Raw genomic sequence first — 20734 nt, 5'->3', positions numbered from 1 at the left:
AAATACCTTCGTTTAGTATTTTCATTAAGAAAAGCCCTTTGATGGTATTTCCGTTAAAAACAAAAAATAAAAAAGTGAAACTGCACCTCCCCGACATATATTTCGAAATGTTACCCCCCCCCCAACATTTTCGTGAAGTAATACCACTGATGGTTTGACACAAGCGACTAGGAAACAATCAAGAGGCAGTTGGGCTTCCAGAGGGTTCATATATCGATGCGTCGCAGTGGTGCTTAGTCAGTACTAAACTTAACAGTAATAGAGAGAGCATCTCAGATCAAATTAATTTCCTTTCTTGAGTTTGCATTTGAATATAGTTATTTGCGTCGCAATAATTGAGCTGTCAAAGTGGAGTGATCGATGTTACAAAGCCACCAGATCATAACAAATGAAGCAAATATGTGTAAAATGCGGAATTATAATTGCGGTCAATATTCTCAGTGCGCGTGTAACCTGACAACTTGTACCGAGTTTTTGATATAGGAAGTATTCAAGGATTTTACTATATAAACCGGCTAGAAGTTACCCTATTCAGTTTCCAATCACCTTGACAGTAAAAACTCTAGAATTGTTTCTTGACTTGCAAAACCATTACGGGTTTATGTTTTGACGCTTAAGGCCAAATAACCTCGCCCACAAAAATACAGAGATAAATAGTCGAATTTCTAACATCATTCAAAATTCTTTAACTTATATTGTAGGTTTCAGTCAAGTAATCCTGAATATAGCCATTGGTGAACGCAGACTGATATAGTATGGCACTAAAATCGGTGAGTACGTTTTAGTCATATAATGGCGCAAAATAAAATTGATCTATAATTGTATTCCACATTATAATGTAAAATAACGACAGATAAAGTTGAGATAAAACTCGGACATATATGCTTACGCAGAAGGGGTTGGGGGTCTGTAGCATATATAAATCTATGGGATGAGGGGCTCCTTGATTTTTGTCATCCTAACATCTACAGAAATGGTTATTGGATGACAGTCACATGCTGTAAAAGGTAAGATAAAAAGCCCTGGTTGGGACTTTTTGGTGTTCTTACCTGATGCAACGTCTATTTTTGGTGGGGGAGGGGTCTCAAATTTAGTTTTACCATAACATGCCAGAACAGACTGTCAAATCCTAACCGAAATTGGTAGGGAATAAGAGTAAATGGCCCAATTGGGGTTTCCGGAGTCCACACCTGATTTGACCAATATGGGGGGGGGGTAATAAATTCTTTACATCTTGAATTCAGTAAAAGATGTTGCCGAATTCGAGTCAAACTTAGTCGGGAGTAAAATCTGGTGTCATTCCCAGATCATACGCTAACTACAGACAAATTTACAGTTAGCTATTTTAGTGGTCAATTTCGCTCTGTGATTAAAATATGATCAATAGCTCCAAATTTGCTATTTTTAAAGTCATGTTCATGGAGATTTTGTAAGTTTGATTACTTGTCTGACCTCCATTCTCTACGCTGTGTCCTTAGGGATCCGAATATGATCAAATTTTTTGGCGGGGAGGAAGGGTTCTTAAATTCCTTCGTCAAGATATCTACTAGAGGGAGTTGTCAGATTTCAGACAAACTTGGTAGGAAGTAAGGGTAAGTGTCTAAACCGAGTGTCCAGTGGGCAAGTATCTAAACCGAGTGTCCAGTGGGTAAATAACTAGCTCTTGGCAGCCCGCTCTGGGCTTTTAGGGGGGGATAAGCAAAAGTTATTGTAATTATAATATCTTTTAGATTTTGTTGTCAAATCTCAATCGAGATTTCAATAGAGGTTGGTGGGAAGTAAAAGCCAGTGTTCTATTAGGGATACCTATTTCTTTTGGGAATGAGGGCCTCAGTGCTTATAAAAACGTCATCAATAAGAGCGAAATGTCGAATTTCAAAAATCCGACAGAAAATAACTTTAGATCCCAACCATGCTTGGTGAAAAGTAAGAGCTAGATCCATAGATGATTTATGCATCGACATCTATTTACTAAATTAGAGTGTGGTTTCCAAAAGCGGGTCTAGAGCAAAATCTTGAAGGGGGGGGGGTCACAAGGACAACAATAATTGACCAGTTTATTTTTTTAAAAAGAGAAAAAAAGTGAAGAATAATGAATGACGGTGCCAGAAAAATCTTGGGGGGTCCAAGTCCCCCGTGAATCCGCCCCTTGTGGTTTCCTAAATTCATGTCTTATATAAGCTATTTAAATTTTTTCCTCTTCTTTTTTTGCCCCAGCATATAGTAAGAAATACTTTTTATTTGACCAATATTTGACATATATATATATATATATATATATATATATATATATATATATATATATATATATATATATATATATATATATATATATATATATATATATATATATATATATATATATAGAATTACATTAAAATGCAAAAATTAAAACTAAAAATGTTTTTAAAAACTTTTTATAAACTTTTTGAAACAACCCTAGCATCCTTACTTCAACGAAGTTTAACCAGGACTCTAAAGAAAAAAAAAAAATTTCTAAGTTGTGTTTGTGTGAAATTGAATGGCAGTGTGGTGTTCGTCACTATTTCTTTATAGACTATAGGCAACGTTAAGAGCAGGGACGGGGGATGATTCTTGCATTCGTATCTCATGTTTCATAGCTACAACAAAAATAAAACGAAAAAAAGAATAGAATGATTATGCATTAAATCAAATCTATAACCAGTTATAAATTTAAAATGCTTTTATAGTAGGGTCACTTGAGGAGAATATTTTTGGTTGAAGCAATCAAGTTGTCAATGTCATTACGAAGAGACTGGATTATGATTAAAAATGAAGAATAACCTGAAATCCATGGAAAATGAAAGTAGACATTTTCAGTGCTGCCACGTTGGGTGGGATGGCTTATGCCAATTGTGCGACTAAAACTCAATTTGTTAACTGAAATTTGTAGATATTATTGCAGTTGGTTAAAACATTTGGTCAAAGTTAATTCAGTTATAACCCTATTTGTTATAGTTGGCACATTTGAGTTTAGGTCAGCTTATGGTTTTTGCCATCTTCGCTTGTACAATCGAAAGAAATTTGGCAACCATGTAATCTTTGGTCAAATAAAGGATATATATATATATATATATATATATATATATATATATATATATATATATATATATATATATATATATATATATATATATATATATATATATATATATTTCTGGCGTTGTGCAGAAGATGGCCCTTGGACATAGGGCCGAAATATTCACTGAGTTGAATTCCAGTGTCTTGGAAAAAAAATCTCTATTGTTTCTAAGTTGTGTTTGTTGGCTATAGAGAAAGCAGTTGTTATCACCAACTGGGTACACTTGTTTTGTCCCAGGATATTTTCTATAAAGAATAAATTCAGCTTCAGCATGAAGAGTGGGGGACTTAGGGGTGGTACAAGTGGCGGATCCAGGAGGGGGTTCGGGTGGACCTTGGCCCCTAAGATTTTCCCGTTGCCCTCATTCCTTGTTTTTTTTCTTTTTTTGCTCTCTTTTAGAATAAATTTGTCAATTTGATCAATTATTGGCACCGTCGCCCAAGATTGTTACATCGCCCCCCAAGATTTTGCTCTAGATCCGCCCCTGTGGGGTAGTCCACCTCGTTATAACCGTCTTGAGTTTTAACGCTACGCTTTGCTTTCCTTGAAATGCACTTTTAATTTAATTTACAGGGTTTATCTCTGAAAAAAGCACCCTAGCAATTTTTTAGGAGGGGGGTTGAAATACCAAAAATTATTTTGAAGTCATGATTTTCTAATTGTTCAACCAAGTGGAGGTTGAACCGAAAAATCTTGTTCGTGGAGGAATATCCCCACTCCCTTACCTCTGTGAAAAAAAGGATATGAATGTATTTCATACATATTAAGCCCTTAAACTACCAAAAACGGTGAAAATTAAACACACGATTTTTGAAAAGGTTAAGCGGAAATTTACACAGCCATATATCGATCAGTTCGTGGTAATGAACTGTGAGTAAGGAGTGATTCGGCTCAACAGTAAACCAAACTCTAAAAAAGGTATTTGCTACCAATTAATACGTCAAAAGAATTGGTTTTTTATACTGATTCCAAATATATAAATTCATTAAGTTTATTATTACTCGTCAAAATAGACAAGCCTGAAAACATTTACCTGATTTTGAATTAAGGGTCCCCTCCAACAAAAAAGCCGAGTAATCTTAATGAAAATCCTACTATCACATTCAGTACCCTACTGTATCAGAGAACCCTACTGTAAAGGTTTCAATCTCCTATTTCGAAAAACGTGGAATTTTGTATTTTTTGCCAGAAGAAAGATCATGGATGCGTGTTTATTTGTTGTTGTTTTTTCTAGTGGCGTTGTATCGAGCAAATGGTCTTATAAGATCGGGAGAGGTCAAATACGACTGGAAATTAAAAGTTCTAACGCTCTTCTTGAGTGACCAAAGAGATTGGAGGTCAACTAGCCCCTCCGAGCCCCTTTTTACAAAGACAACTGATCAGTCCTTTGGTTCAACGTAGTTGAAAGGTACAATAGCTTTGCATCTGGGGATAACATGAGCCTCTAAAGCTTTTCGAAAGGGATGTAAACTGTGCAATTTGCCCATTGTTTACATACAGTATTTTTTTTTTATTGGGAAATGTGCGGAATTTCAGGGAGGATTTTGTGTGGGGGGAGGAGGGGAATTTACATGGGAAAATATTAATGTGGAAACCTCCGGGGGAATTTTCTATTGAGGGGGATGTCGATTTCCTGGCATGATTTGAAAAATGATCAGAAATTAAATAAAACAAAAGTTTTTTTTCTACTGAAGGTAAGAAGCAACACTAAAACTTAAAACAAACAGATATTAGTCTACGTACTAGAGGAGAGATGCCTCCTCCTCTACCCCTCTGTCTTTACGTTAAAGTTTTAGTTTTTACGCAACTCTGTAAGAACGACTGCTGAAATACAGGGGCCGTTGTATTGGAATGAAAAGTTTTTGTAAACACTAAAAAACTTTCGCGTAAGGAGCGAGGGGTAAAGGAGCGTCAGCTATCTTTATATAAGGAATAATGACATATAGCCTGCGTGGACCCTTATTCCATATTCTGGAGAAATTTTTCTGAGAGAAATTCTCCATGGATATGGCAGGAGGATTTTCCAGTATGACTTGAAAAACAATCAAAATTAAATAAAAAGAAGTTTTTTCAACTGAAAGTAAGAAGCAATATTAATTTACGAATAAAAATTATTACGTATATGAGGGTGACTGCCCCTTCCTCATTCCTCTCTTTTTACGCTAAAGTTTAAAAGTTTCTCTCTTTACTTTAAAGTTTTACTTTTTGCTACTATTCTTTAAGAACGAATCCTTAGACACAATGGTCTGTAGAATTTGAATGAGAACACTTTCTAAAGAATTTTAAGTCCTTAGAGTTAAGAACGACGATTGCTGAAGAGGCATCCACCCTCACAAACGGAATAATTGCTGTTTGTTTTAAGTTTTAATATTGCTCCTTAGTTTCAGTTGATAAACTTTTTTTTTTAATTTGTCGTAAGAAATTAGGAAAAATCGGATTTCAATCGTAACTGAAAAAGACCTCCACATACAGTCATGTGGTTTTTGGTAGTAGCCTTACCTTAGACCCTCAAGAGCCAGGGGTGGCGCATAGCGCGTCTAGAAAACCTCGCCAGACATCTCGGAGCTGAGCTACAGCCATGACGTCCTCCCACTATGGTTGAAGAGACATCTCCGCATTACTCAGGTCTCGGTCTTACTGTCGTCGTAAGGTGTGTCTTGGTCGACCTCTTTTTCGTTTCCCCTCGGGGCGCCACTCATATACTGTATTCAGGAGTCGATTCTCTGGCATATGGAGGACGTAGATAGTTTGGTTGGTAGTTGATAGTTTGATAGGGCGTTTGGTAGTAGTAGGCACCAAATAATAGTAATAATAACAAATCAAGCACAAATAACACATAGCACACCAAACAGTTTAAGATGGTATAGCTTTCCTTTGAAGGTAAAGACGTCTTTGGGAAGCAATAGTATGTTAATATTTGAATTTCTACCGACTAAAAGCGTAGTCAAATTATATTAATTATTTTCAAGTATTTATTTTCACGGTTCAACGTGGCAACGCTGACGATATATGGTACTGACCTAAAAACTTTATAATTATTAAAAACTAGAAAAATCTTGGAATTTTAATCTGCTTTATATTTAAAAGGCACTAAAAACAGGAAAGTCATTTCTTAGACTACATTCGCTTATCATTCGTAATTATAATGAAATGCAAATGCTGAAAAACGGGTAACACTTTAAATAAGAATTTGAAAATATTTTGGCTTCGCACCCGGAAGTTTTCATCAACGAGAAAAATAAGAAGGAGAAAAAACTAGCTTGAGCAAATCACCACATGCAAGAAAAATGAGAAAAAAAATCAAATACTACACAAAAAATGATAATAAAAATTTTAAAATAAAATATATGAGCAAAAACAACCCATATCTGATGAACTATAGTTGCATTTTTTTTTAAACAAGTACAATAGGATAAGCTATATCTGAACTTTAAAAAGGATCTTAAGGCCGAACGCTCCTCCAGAAATTATACTGCCTATTCAATTCTTTTTCAATCGCGGCAAATCACACAAATACTCAAGGTTATCAGATTTCACTGCCGTCATTAAACTCAAGGGGTTTCTCACTGAAAATGACGATTAATGTATATTCATTCTTCGTAATTCGACAAGTAAAGAGGAATATTTATTTGGCAAAGAACTATTATTCGAGGAGAAAATTAGAGAAATTATTATTCGATGATTTTTTTTGGAGGAGGGGGGTTCAACTCTTACGAAAGAAATACCAGGAAAACACAGGAAAATTAAACATTTCGCTGAGAAAATTAAGCATTATACAAATTTAAGGTGGGTGAATCCCTCGCCTGCGTGTGTGCCTGTGGTCTGGTCATCATTATTTGCCAGGAGACACGGTATAAAATTGAGGAAATTACAAATAAAAAGTACATATTTTCGGGTTTTTAGTTCATGCAGACCTATTTAGAAAAATATAATTAAAATAATTGCTCGCAGCGAAGTGACAAATTTATTTCATTTTATCAAAAAGTTCGTGGTAAAGAACTGTAGTAAGGAGCGACCCGGCTCAATAGTAACCAAAACTTCAAAAAAAACGGATTTTCGATACCAATAGCTACATGAATAAAATCGCATTTTAATGCTGACTTTAAATATTTGAGATACCTATCTAAAATTACGAGTCTAAGAAAAATTGCCTTATTTTAGAAAATAGAGGGAAACACCCGATAAAAGTAATAAAACCAAAATTACACCCATCCGAATCAGCCTATCAGGGAACCTTACCGTGGAAGTGTTAAGCTTCTATCAGCAAAAATATGGATTTTTTTTCCAGGGGTGATTATATCGAACCAGTTGTCATAGAATGTCGCGAGCGGGCTCATTCCAACGGAAATGAAGTTATATACAAGTGAATTATATATAAAAAATGAAGTATATAGTACCCTTTTTAAGTGATCTAAAAAATTGGAGGCACCTAGGCCTCCTCCCACGCTAATTATTTTCCCACAGTCACCCGATTAAAATTCTGAGATAGCCATTTTATTCAGCATAGTCGAAAAACCTTATAACTGTGTCTTTGGGGACGACTTATTCCACCAGAATCCCCGTGGAAGGGGCTACAAGTTACAAACTTTGATCAGTGTTTATATAGTAATGGTTATTGGGAAATGTACAGACGTTTTCAGGAGGATTTTTGGTTGGGGGGGGGGTTGAGAACAGGGGGTTATATTGGGGGAACTTTCCATGGAGGGATTTGTCATGGGGAAGAAAATTTCCATGAAGGGAGCGCAGGATTTTCTAGCCTTATTTCAAAATAGAACAATAAAAATAAATATGAAACAGTTTTTTCAACTGAAAGTAAGGAGCAGCATTAAAATTTAACACTAACAGAATACAGAAGTTCGTTACGTAAGCTAACTCGTAAGTTACGTAGATCCTTTACTAGCAAAAACGTTCGTAAAATATTAAAAGTTCTAGTTGCCTTTTTAAGTAACCAAAACATTGGAGGGCAACTAAGCCTCCTCCCCTACTCCTTTTTTCTCAAAGTGATTCTATCAAAATTATGAGAAAGCCATATAAATATGAAATTTCGTTTTAATTATTCATCTTTGGAGAGCCAAAATCAAAACATGCATTAGTTCAAAAACGTTCAGACATTAAATAAAAAAAAGACATGTTTTTAACTGAAAGCAAGGAGCAACATTAAAACTTAAAACGAATATAAATTACTTCGTATGTGAAAGGGGCTGCTCCCTCCTCAACGCCCCGCTCTTTACGCTAAAGTTTTACTCTTTGTCTCAATTCTACTTTTTAAAACAGTAAAAAACTTTAGCGTAAAGAGCGGGGCGTTGAGGAGGGAGCAGCCCCTTTCATATACGAAGTGATTTCTGATCGTTTAAGTTTTAATGTCGCTCCTTACTTTCAGTTAAAAAAAACTTGTTATTTTTTATTTAGCTTATCCATACGGATTCATTAAAAAATATTCTAAAGTTCGATTGTTGCTTGAGTATTTGTATATCTGAATTTGTATTCGGATAAGACTGTAATGACACATGATAACTACCCATACCTAGCATAGTTGGATTTATATAAACGTATCTCCATACTTCTTGGCAACCTTCCGTCGACAATTTCTGGTAACAGTGCCTCAAAATAAAATTTTTGTAGATTTGGCAGCATTTTATTAGATTCACGTTCACGACCAATCTTTTCATAATATAATCCCTCTTCCCCTAAAAATATTACGAAGCATAAAAAATCAATGTCACAACATTCCAATTGCATTTGAACTTGGTAATAGTAGTCATGTGTTCTTTTCAGCTTTATTTCACTATTAACTTTCTTTTCAAGACATATATTTTTAAGCGCTATCCACTCTTCCAATGTAAGCCCTTTTGCTGTCAAAGGGCACTTCACCTCCAAAAGAGCCTTCTTACCCGAAGGAAAAATTGCTATCCCGCCCGGACTGGCCCCTAGAAACCCATATTCCTTTTGAATGAAAAGCCCAGCAGAGTTCACAATGCAACCCATTTTCTTTACAAAAGCTGCAATAGCTGCAGGCTCATACATCTGACCATGCTCCATTGCCTTTGTTTGGTGGTTTCTGGGATACAGCAGCTGCCGAACTAATGAACCCACAGTCTTCAACCGCCTTTTACAAACAGCACCAGCTACGGAAGCTGTAATTCTGTATTTTTCTGTATTCTATCCAGTTATTATCGATAGGATTTCTCTGAAGCCTAGTGGCTTTTTTGATACTGAGTATTTCTGTTGCAGTACATTGGAGACGAGTAAAAAATCTGTTTTTGCAATTTCGAGCGCACTGCAATCAAGATCCGGAGCAGTTGCGTTCGAGCCGTAGTTTTTGTCTGCTCCGGTTGGCTCCCTGATTTCTTTTGAAGGGAGTTTTGTGGAAGCATTAGTGAAAAGGCGCTTCCTAGCAGACAGTTTTTACGTCGTATACTAGGGGTGTCTTCAGGATTGACCTGTAGAACTTTCCCGGAAACCGAGCAGCGTGTAGGACAAAATCTATGGTCGCCACGGGAAAAAAGGAGAGGAATTGTCTTCAGCGTAATGACCTTCACGCTTTTCTTCTCTGTGGTGGCACATGCAATTGCATTTCTGGCAAAATCACACAATTTCTTTATTATTGCAGCACTAAGAAATCTTCTGCATTCGGCATTTTCATGCTGATTCTTATATAGTCTGTTTTCCAAGCATTTGCACGCATGATTAGCACACTCAATTTTTTCTATATTTCTGCCATATGGTACCCTTGCTATAATTTCAGAATGGGTAATCGAATCGCCGTCGGCAGCAAATCGAGTATATCTTAGATTGTGCATGGATGTTGCTATTCGGAATGCGTCAACTAATATATCTGACTCCATACCTGTACTGGGCCCCTGCCAGTTCATAAAACATGTATGTTCAGGAACAGATCTATTTACTTGATGCCTGTATTTCTCGCAAGTACAGCAATATTTGTTTCTAATTCCTAGATTTAAGAGTTTCTTCGAATAGAAACCTATCACCACTCCACAGCCTGAGAGTGCGCGATACCTATTCCCGTAACTTGATGTACACCAGCTTCCATCAACTATAACACATGTCTCTACAGCTCCATTTGGGTGAATTTTCTCACCTGCTTCCAGTGCCATCCTTCGCTCGGTTTTCCCATTTTCGACAAGATAGTCATAGAGAACTTTTTCCAATTCTGCTCAAATTTCTTTCTCAAATTTCGTAAAGACTTTTTGAGACGGGGTATTTTTTCCAATGGTAGAGAAAAGTTCTTGAACCTGGGCGTGAGTCATTCCACCATTTATTGCACCAACCACTACCTCTTTGTTGACACTTACTGTTCCTGTTTCTGTTTTGTGTTTCTTTCTGATAGAATTAACACTATCAAAATCAGTCCTTTTCCGTTTTTTGACTACGGTTTTCGTTGAGTCTTTTTTTTTAAGCCTTCTAGGAGCAAGGGGTTTTTCTGTGTGAATTGTGACTTCCTCATGGCATGATTCGCATTTGAAGATGAGTCTTGAGCGCAATCCAGCTCTATGTTCTTTAGAAAACATCATATTTGAAACCAAATTGATGTCTTGGCACCTGTAAATAAAATGCTAATTGGTTGTGAGGAAGTAAAATAGTAAAGTAGCGATTTTATTGTTTTGGTAGAAAGGAAAGTGCTATAGCTTCAAAAAGGATAGGTAGTATGTAGAGTAGTGAGCGATGTAGGGTAATTAAAATATGAAATAAAGTATAAAATATAGCTAGAAATGGGTGAGAAATGGAAATTATACGATCTAACCGAAAGTTTGTTGTATTTCATTGTCAGATTAAACCACCCAATTTTATTTATGTATGTAACCAAGCCAAAAACTGTCCTGGAACTACCAATCAGGAAAGCCAAGTATTTCAAACTTTACAAAATCCTCTGGGGCATGACAGGAAATGCCCTCTAAACAGACCCGTGTCGGTTTACCAAATTCCAACGAAAATTACTAACCAAATTCAAAGAAAAATAAAGTCTCACTCGACTCCCTAAAATCAAATTCAAAGTAAAAACCCGTGCCCCAAATTCAGTTGCATCTCAACTATCATTTAAATTTTTATTCGAGTAATTCACAAAGTTCTTATTAGTACGATTAAAAATACCAATATGCTTTTATGAGTTAGGAGGATCAAACTAGCTAGTTTATTTCTCAAATACTTTAAAGCCTTTGCAGACATTCTTTCAGAACCTTTATCCGTACTTTTTAATGATTAGATAAAGAAACAAGTATTTTAAATGAAAGTAACGAGCAGCATTAAAACTTAGAACGAACAGAAATTATCCCGTATATGAAAGAGGCTGTTTCCTCTTCAACGCCCCACTCTTTACCCTAAAGTTTGACTCTTTCTCTCAACTCTACTGTTTAATACTGTAAAAACTTTAGTGTAAAAAGCGGGGCGTTGAGGAGGGAACAGCCCCTTTCATATACTGGGTAATTTCTGTTCGTTTTAAGTTTTAATGTTACTCCTTCCTTTCATTTAAAAAAATTCGTTTTTTATTTAATTTCTGAACGTTTTTTAGTTAATCCATGTTTTGATTTCGGCTCTGCGCAGATGAATAATTAAAACGAAATTTGAGTTTTTATTTTTTTGGCTAAACGGCTTTCTCATAATTTTGATCGAACGATTTTGAGAAAAATGAGCGGGGAAGGAGGCCCAGCTGCTCTCCAATTTTTTGCTACTTAAAAAGGCAACTAGAGCTTTTAGTTTTTTACGATGGTTTTCATTAGTAAAAATATACGTAACTTACGAATTAGCTTACCTAACGAACTTCTATATTCGCAGGTATCTATTACGTATATAAGGGGGGCTCGCCTACTTGTCAATACCTCGCTCATTACACTAAAGCCTAAATTTTGTCCTAAATCCTTAAGAATGACCCCTGAATCACAAAGGCCGTAGAGTAAATAATTGAAATTACTAAAAAATACTTTAGCGTAAAGAGTGAGAGATTAGGAGGAAATGAACCCCTTATATGTGTAATATTTTTTGTTCGTTTTAAGTTTTACCGCTGGTCCTTACTTTCAGTTGAAAACACTTTTTCATATTTATTTTTTCATTGTTTTTTTAAATCATGCTAGAAAATCCTGCCCCCTGCCATTCATGGAAAATTTTCCTCCCCATGACAAATTCCTCCATGGAAAGTTTCCCCAAAATAACCTCCTCTTCTCAACCCCTCCTTCCAACCAAAAAATCCCACTGAAAACGTCTGTACACTTCCCAATAATCATTACTATGTGCAAACACTGGTCAAAGTTTTTAACTTGCAGCTTCTCCCATGGGGACTTTAGGGGAGTAAGTCGTCCTGAAAGACATAGTTATAAGGTTTTTCAACTATGCTGAATAAAATGGCTATATCAGGATTTTGATCGGACGACGTTTGGAAAAATGAGCGTGGGAGTGGGCCTAGGTGCCCTCCAATTTGTTTGGTCACTTAGAAAGGGCGCTAGAACTTTTCTTTTCCATTTGAATGAGCCCTCTCGCAAAATTTTAAGACCACTGGGTCGGTACAATCACCCTCGGAAAAAAGAATTAAATAAATAAACACGCATCTGGGATTTGTGTTTTGGCAAAATATACAAAATTCTACATTCTTGTAGATAGGAGCTTGAAACTTGTACAATAAGGTTCTGTGATACGCTGAATCTGATGGTGTTACTTTCTTTATGATTAAATGACTTTTAGGGGGGTTCCCCCATTTTCGAAAATAAGGTAAATTTTCTCAGGCTCGTAACTTTTGATGGGTAAGACTAAACTTGATTATGAAACTCACATATCTAAAATCGGCATAAAAGTGCAATTCTTGAGATGTAACTCTTGATATCAAAATTCTGTTTTTAGAGCTTTGGTTACTATTGAGCCGGGTCGCTCCTTACTACAGTTCGTTACCACGAACTGTTCGAAATTACCTCTACTGGTAAGTTCGCTTTATGTTGGTAATAAAATGACAAAAAGAAGTTTTTTAACTGCAAGTAAGGAGCAAAATTAACGAACAGTAATTACTCCGTATATCAAAGGGGCTTTTCCTCCCTCAATACCTTGCTCTTTATGCTAAAGTTTGACTCTTTTTCTCAAATTTACTTTTTAAAACAGTAAAAAACTTTAGCGTAAGGAGCAGAGCGTTGAGAAGGGAGAAAACCTTTTAATATACAGAGTAATTTCTGCCTGTTTTAAGTTTTTGCTCTATTTTTTGATACCCCACAACAACAATGTCAAGCATAGCAATCTAGAATGCAAACCCGAAACAGGTTTCATAATTATTTTGGAATTATAAAAAAAAAAGAATTGTCGGCTTTAAGATTTGATTATGCCAAAATATTCACCAGATTTTTTTTACTTCTATTGACATGAAAACCGCCAAAATCACTAATTCAGGAACGTCAGGCAAACTCCAAATATTTAACATGGGAGGTATAGGAAGATTCTTTGCGAGTCCGTCCTGCCTTAACTTCGGATCTGTTTAACATAAAGGATCTGTTCTCCGGTGATGAAACTAAAATGTCAACATAAATTTTTAAGGGCATTAAATATGGCTTTATTTCCGACATCCTTGAAATTTTTGTAGAAGATATTTTCAACTTGGTCACGCAAAAATGGAGTCTCAAATTTGTGTCATTATAGCCATATTTGAGAACTTGTAAATAAGAAATTCAATTATTTTCATAAAAATGTAAATAAATAAATGTCATTTCTTTGATTAGTTAGTTGGCTTTCAAAACACGTTTACTTAAGTTTTCACCTACTAAGAGGTGTGGGAGAGGGAGTACACAAGAAGGAGTAAACCTCCGGTTCACGATGTTCTATCATGGAGATAGTACCCTTGCTAGATTTCCCGGTCCTTCAACTCCCGAAATGACACCGAAAAGGGCCAAACACAAGTGTGGCCCTTTACAAAGGATTTGCGAATACGAATTTTGACGAAGCATTAGCTTTTGATTCGGTCATTAAATTCCTCTCTGCGATAAATGTAGCCTGCTAGTTCTAGTAGAAAAAATACACGCATAACAAACCTTACAATGCTAGCAAAAATAGCTAAGTATTGTTTTTCATTTACGGTTAATTAACACGACCTTTTTAAGTCTCTTTGATGACTTATTTAATTAAAATAGGTTTTATAATAAGTCAATAAGTCGCTCAATAAGCTTATTGCAATTGGCTTGTTAATTTTTGGTGCTCCATTAACAATTGTAATTATTTAATTGCGGTCACAAGCCATTAGTTTTTTGCTTATTTTGCTTCAAAATTCAATAAGCTATAATTCATCCTTTTAAAGATTAATAAAAAGAACAAGTTTCTTTCAACTAAAAGTAAGGAGCATCATTAAAACTTGGAACGAACAGGAAAGGAACATTCCATTAACTTAAAATGAATATTTCAAATGCGAAGGGAGTGCCCCTTCCTCAACCCTTTACGCTAAAATCATGAAGTTCCTTAACAATATTTCTCACTCACATTAAACAGCCCATAAGTTTCAAGGGTAGTTTTTAGAGAATTGTGACAAATAGTCAAACCTTGGCGTGAAGAGCGAGGGGTGAGGAAGGGATGCCCCCCCTTGCATAAAGATTAGTTTCTGCTCTTTTTAAGTTTTAATGTTGCTACTTACTTTCAGTTGAAGTAAAACTAGTTTTCTTATTTCATTTTTGACTGTTTTTTCCAAAATCATACCAGGAAATCCCCACTGGACAAATTGCATAACTTACAGCCCTTTCCCAGGGACTATGGGGTTGCGTCATTCTCAGAGGCACAGTTACCGGACCTTTCAACTTCGGTGAATCATATGACTGTCTTAAAACTTTAATTGAATGTGTTTGGGGAAAAAGGAGCGTGTGAGGGGGGCAAGGGGCCCTCCGATCATTTTGGTCTCTGAAAAAGCGCACTAAAACTTTTAATTTCCATTTGAATGAGCATTCTCCCAATCTACTTGGATCACTGGTTTGATATGATCACCCCTGGAAAAAAAAATATATACACATATCCGTGTTTTTCTTCTGGTAAAAGTACAAAATTCCACAATTTTGTAGATAGGAGATTGAAATCTCTACAGTAGGGTTTTCTAATGCGTTGAATCTGACGGTGCGATTTTTTAAAGATTTTCTTGAGCTTCTGGATGCGTTTCCTCCCTTTTTCGAATGATTATAAAAGCTTCCCGTCCTTTTAACTCCAGTAATGGCACCTAAAAGTCGTATTTTTTGTGTTATAGCCTATTTTGTGATAGTTTTCAGACGAATCTCGCACAGCAAGTTGATATAATCAAAACCTTTAAATTGAGCCACTCAGCATTTTTGTACGATGTTACAGTACCTTGTTAGTTCTCCTAGTCATCAGAAGATCTATGAAACTTACTAAAGGGGCTGGAGGGATTGCAGATTGTAAACTCCAGGTTGAATGTTTTCGATTCGGTTTCGATATTCAGTCAGTGAACAAATATGTACCAGTTAACAAATCGTTTTTAATTTTGTAAAAAATAAAAAGAGCAACAGCTAAGAGCTCATATGGCACTTGTGACGAGGTCGGAAGGGCCAAGAGCCAAGAGATCACATGGTATGAGCTCTAGCAAAATTCTAACAATGGCTAGATTGATTTCAAAGGAAAATCAATAAGCTTAATGCCGGTCGGGGTTTAAAGTAAGAGCTCTGAGACACGGGGCCTTCTAAACATCAAAATTCATTAAGATCCGATCACCCACTCGTAAGTAAAAAATACCTTATTTTTTCTAATTCTTCCTCTCCCTTCAGCTCCCCAGATGGTGGAATCGAGGAAAACGACTTTATTAAGTCAATTTGTACAAGTCCCAGCAACGCCAACCAATTTTCAACGTCCTAGCACGTCCAGAAGCACTGAACTCGCCAAAGCACTGGACCCCCCTAACTCCCCCAAAGAGAGCGGATCCAATCCGGTTACGTCAATCACGTATCTACGACATTTTCTTATTCTACTCACCAAGTTTCATCCCGATCTCTCCACTCTAAGCGTTTTCCATGAATTCTGGTTTTCCCCTCCAACTGCCCCCAATATCACCAGATCTGGTCGGGGTTTAAAATAAGAGCTCTGAGATAAGTTCCTTCTAAATATAAATTTTCATTAAGAACCGGTCTCCTGTTCGTAAGTTAAAAATACCTCAATTTTTCTAGTTTTCCGAATTACCCCCCCCCCCCCCAAGAGAGCATATTCAGTCATGTTATGTCAGTCATGTATCTAAGAAATGGATTTATTCTTTCCACCAAGTTTCATCCTGATCTCTCCGCTCTAACCGTTTTCCAAGATTTCCCATTTCCCCTCCAACTCCCCCCAATATCACCAGATGCGGTGGGGATTTAGAGTAACAGCTCTGAAACACAAGTTCCTTCTAAATATCAAATTTCAGTAGTATCCAATCACCCATTCGTAAGTTAAAGATACCTCATTGTTTTTAAGTGTTCCTCTCCCTCCAGCCTCCAGATGGTTGAATCGAGGAAACGACTGTTATCAAGTCAATTTGTTCAGGTCCTTGACACACCAACCAATTTTCATCGTCCTATGACGTCCAGAAGCACCGAGCTCGCCAAAGCACTGGAAATTCCCCCAAACTCCTCCAAAGAGAGCAGATCCGTTCCAATTTTGTAAATCACGTGCCTTGAACTTCTGCTTATTCTTCCCATCAAGTTTCATCCCGATCTCTCTGCTTTAAACGTTTTGCAAGATTTCCGGTTCCCAAGATTTCTGTTTTCCCCCTCCAACCCCCTATGTCCCCACATCCGATTTAAATTGAAAATAGAGTATTTGAGACTTAAGATCTTTCTATACATCAAGATCATTAAGATCCGATCACCTTTTCGTAAGACATGGATTCTAAGATCCTCAAATTGAGGACAAAGATCCTCAATTTCTAAGCATTCCAAGATTTCCGGTTTCCCCTCCAACTTCCCCAATGTAGCCAGATCTGGTCGGGATTTAAAATAAGAGCTCTGAAGCACAAGATCCTTCTAAATATCAAATTTCATTAAGATCTGATCACCGGTTCCTAAATAACAAATATCTCATTTTGTCAAATTTTTCCGAATTAACATCCCCCCAATCTCCCCCAAAGAGAGCCAATCCGGTCTGGTAATGTCAATTACGTATCTAGGACTTGTGCTCATTCTTACCACCAAGTATCATCACGATCTCTCCACTCTAAGTGTTTTCCAAGATTTCTGGTTTCCTCTTCCAACTCCCCCCAATGATACCGGATCTGGTCAGGATTTAAAATAAGAGCTGTAGGAAGGACACGAGGTCCTTCTAAATATCAAATTTGATTAGGATCCAATCACCCGTTCGTAAGTTAAAAACACTTCCTTTTCTCTAATTTTCCCGAATTACCGAATTAGGCCCCCCAACTTCCACAAAGAAAGCGGAATGCGTTCCGATTATGTAAATCACGTATGTAGGACGTGTGCTTATTTTTTCCCATCAAGTTTCATCCCGATCCCTCCACTCTAAGCGTTTTCCAAGATTTTAGGTTTTCCCCTCCAACTCACCCCAATGTCACCAGATCCGGACAGGATTTAAATTAAGAGTTCTGAGACACGATATTCTTCTAAATATCAAACATCATTAAGATCCGGTCACCTGTTCGTAAATTAAAAATTTTAAAAAAATATTAAAATTTTTCCAGATTAACCGTCCTCCAGCCCCCCCTAGATGTTCGAATCGGAAAAGACTATTTATAATTTAATATAGTCTAGTCCCTGATACGCCAGCCAAATTTTGAGGTCCTAGCTTATCTGGAAGTGCCCAAACTAGCAAAACCGGGACAGACAGACAGACCGACAGAATTTGCGATCGCTATATGTCACTTGGTAAATACCAAGTGCCATAAAAATCCAATTATAAAAAGAGACAATAGAAGAAGCAGCCGCAGGAATAGATATAAAACCACATTGGATTTAGTTAAAATATCCATTAAATACACCCAACTGCCCCAAAGAGAGCGGATCCAGTCCGGTTACGTTAATCACGTATCTACGACATTTATAAGCGTTTTCCAAGATTTCCGGTTTCCCCCTCCAGCTCTCCAATATCAACAGATCTGGTCAGGATTTGAAATAAGAGCTCTGACACATGAGTTCCTTCAAAATATCAAATTGTATTCAGATGCCGTTCTTAAGTTAAAATACCTCAATTTTTCGGATTTTTCAAAATTAACAACCCCCAGCTCCCCTAAAGAGAACGGATCCGTCCCAATTATGTCAATCACGTATCTATAACTTTTGCTTATTCTTCCCATCAAGTTTCATCCCTATCTCTCCACTCCAAGCGTTTTCCAACATTTTCGGTTTCCAAGGTTTCCGTTTTCCCCTTCCAGCTCCCCCCAATGTCACCGGATCTGGTCGGGATTTAAAATGAGAGTTCTAAAGCACAAGATCCTTCTAAAGATCAAATTTCATTAAGATCTGATCACTCGTTCGTAAGTTTCAAATACATCATTTTTTCTAATTTTTCTGAATTACTCCCCTTCCAACTCCACCAAAGAGAGCGGATCCGGCCCGGTTATTTCCGTGACATATCTTGGACTTGTGCTTATTCTTCCCACCAAGTTTCACCCTGATCTCTCCGCTTTAAGTGTTTTCCAAGATTTTCGCCCCCCCCCCCAATGACACTGGATCCGGTTGGGACTTAAAATAAGAGATCTGAGTTACAAGTTTCTTCTAAATATGAAATTTCATTAAGATCCGATCACTCCTTCGTAAGTTAGAAATACCTGATTTTTTTTTTAATTTTTTTGAATTAGCCCTTCTCCCCCTAACTCCCGCAAAGAGAGGGGATCTGTTTCGGTTATGTCAATCACGTATCTAGGACTCGTGCTTATTTTTCCCACCAAGTTTCATACCGATCCCTCCAATCTAAGCGTTTTCCAAGATTTTAGGTTCCCCCCGAACTCCCCGCAATGTCACCAAATCCAGACGGGATTTAAAATAAGAGCTCTGAGACACGATATCCTTACAAACATCAAATTTCATTAAGATCCGATCACCCGTTCGTAAGTTAAAAATACCTCATTTTTTCTAATTTTTCGGATTTAACCGTAGATACCAAGTGCCATAAAAACGTTGTCAAAACACGTGGAATATCTTCTAAAACAGCAACACTAAAATGAGGGTCAGAAATATATTTGTTAAAGGAAATTGTCGTTTTTCCCTGCAAACTTGATTAGTTTTTTTATTTTTTATTTTTTGATGTTACGATGGAATAAAGCACGTGATTAAAAAAAAAAGTATCACACTATTCAAATAATAGGGGGTATAAAAAGGGGGTAAAGCGTCCAGATCATGGAGATTAAAATGGTGCTCTTTTTATGCTTGTGGGGCTTTCCACTGCAGGAATGGCACCAAAAGTGACATTTTTAGTGCCACATAGCTCTTAAAGATGGCATTATCAAGACGAATTTAGTACAAGCACCTAGATGTGAGCAGTAGATTTTAAATGAGTGTTAAATGAAATACACTTTTCATCTTGCAACCAGTTTTAGGGGGTTTCAAGCTCTTATTCGCGATGAATGATTTTATTATTATTTTTTTCTTCTTTTTTTTATAGACGCTCGTCGCAGTCGTTCTTCTGTCTTCGATGGTAGCTGGGACCAGATATGGCGGGTATCCCTTGACTGGATATGAGCCACACCAGAGCTATGGCTATAAAGATCACCATTATGAACAGCCAGGCTATCACCATCAGTCTTACGACGATAAAGACAATGATCATGATTACAAGCCAGAACATTATAATAAGCCAAGCTATCATCATCAGTATAAAGACGACAAAGGAGGTTATCATGCGTACAAGCCAAATTACTATGAAAAACCAAGCTATCATCATCAGTACCATCACAAAGAAAACCATGATGAGTACAAGCCAAAGCAAAATCCTTATTATGGATCTTACAAAGGTCATAAGCACCACTACAATGAGCCTTACCATCATAAGCCTTACGAAACCCTTGAATATAAACATCATGGCGAGGAGTACAAGCCTCACTATGCCAGTCATGAAAAGGGATCTAACCATGAGTATGAAGACCATCGAACCTATGACATTCATGAATACGGAAAACCACTCAGCTATGAAGATCCTTGTACATATTCTGATTGCAAACTTAGTGGGGGGAAATCTTCAGTCAACGCTTACAAACCAGTAGCACCTTCTTACCATGCAAAGGGGTATGTTGGATCAGACTATGGAGGAGGAAATACCCCTTCTGACTATAGAAGCCCTAAGTATTAAAACTATTATGACTAATTATATTTTTCTAGGATATTTTGAACTGTCAGCTCTTCCATGTTTCAAAAATAAAGTTTCGTATTTTTCTGTACATTTTAGAATCAGAAGTTGTTTTTAGTTATTCTTAGAAGCAAAATGGGAACTCATTTTGGAAGCTCATCGGTCAAATCATTTACTACAGTGATAGCGGGCAATTATTTAAAACAGATTGGGACATCTAAGGCTCCTAAAACTCTTAAACCTTAGGGGATTTCATTATTTAGTGATCCATCATTAAGATTACAATAATGCCAATAAAGTGAGGTTTCCTTTTTGAAAGATGAAAATAAAAATAAAATGTAAGTAGTCACATCAAAAACAATATGCAGCCAGGTCACAACTGAATGGAGTTTT

At 36.7% G+C, this 20734-nt stretch overlaps 1 protein-coding gene across 1 annotated transcript; it reads left to right on the top strand.

Moving 5' to 3' along the window:
- The first annotated feature begins 546 nt into the window (after positions 1-546).
- On the top strand, positions 547-20432 carry LOC136027169 (histidine-rich glycoprotein-like). Its single transcript, XM_065704167.1, has 2 exons — positions 547-770; positions 19661-20432. The coding sequence occupies exons 1-2, from the start codon at positions 756-758 to the stop codon at positions 20342-20344; spliced, it is 699 nt and encodes a 232-aa protein (XP_065560239.1). The 5' UTR covers positions 547-755; the 3' UTR covers positions 20345-20432.
- The last annotated feature ends 302 nt before the right edge of the window (positions 20433-20734 follow it).

Source organism: Artemia franciscana, chromosome 5, assembly GCF_032884065.1.
Source record: "Artemia franciscana chromosome 5, ASM3288406v1, whole genome shotgun sequence".
NCBI classification, from domain to species: Eukaryota; Metazoa; Arthropoda; class Branchiopoda; order Anostraca; family Artemiidae; genus Artemia; species Artemia franciscana.
This window is presented reverse-complemented; position numbering and strand designations above follow the sequence as displayed.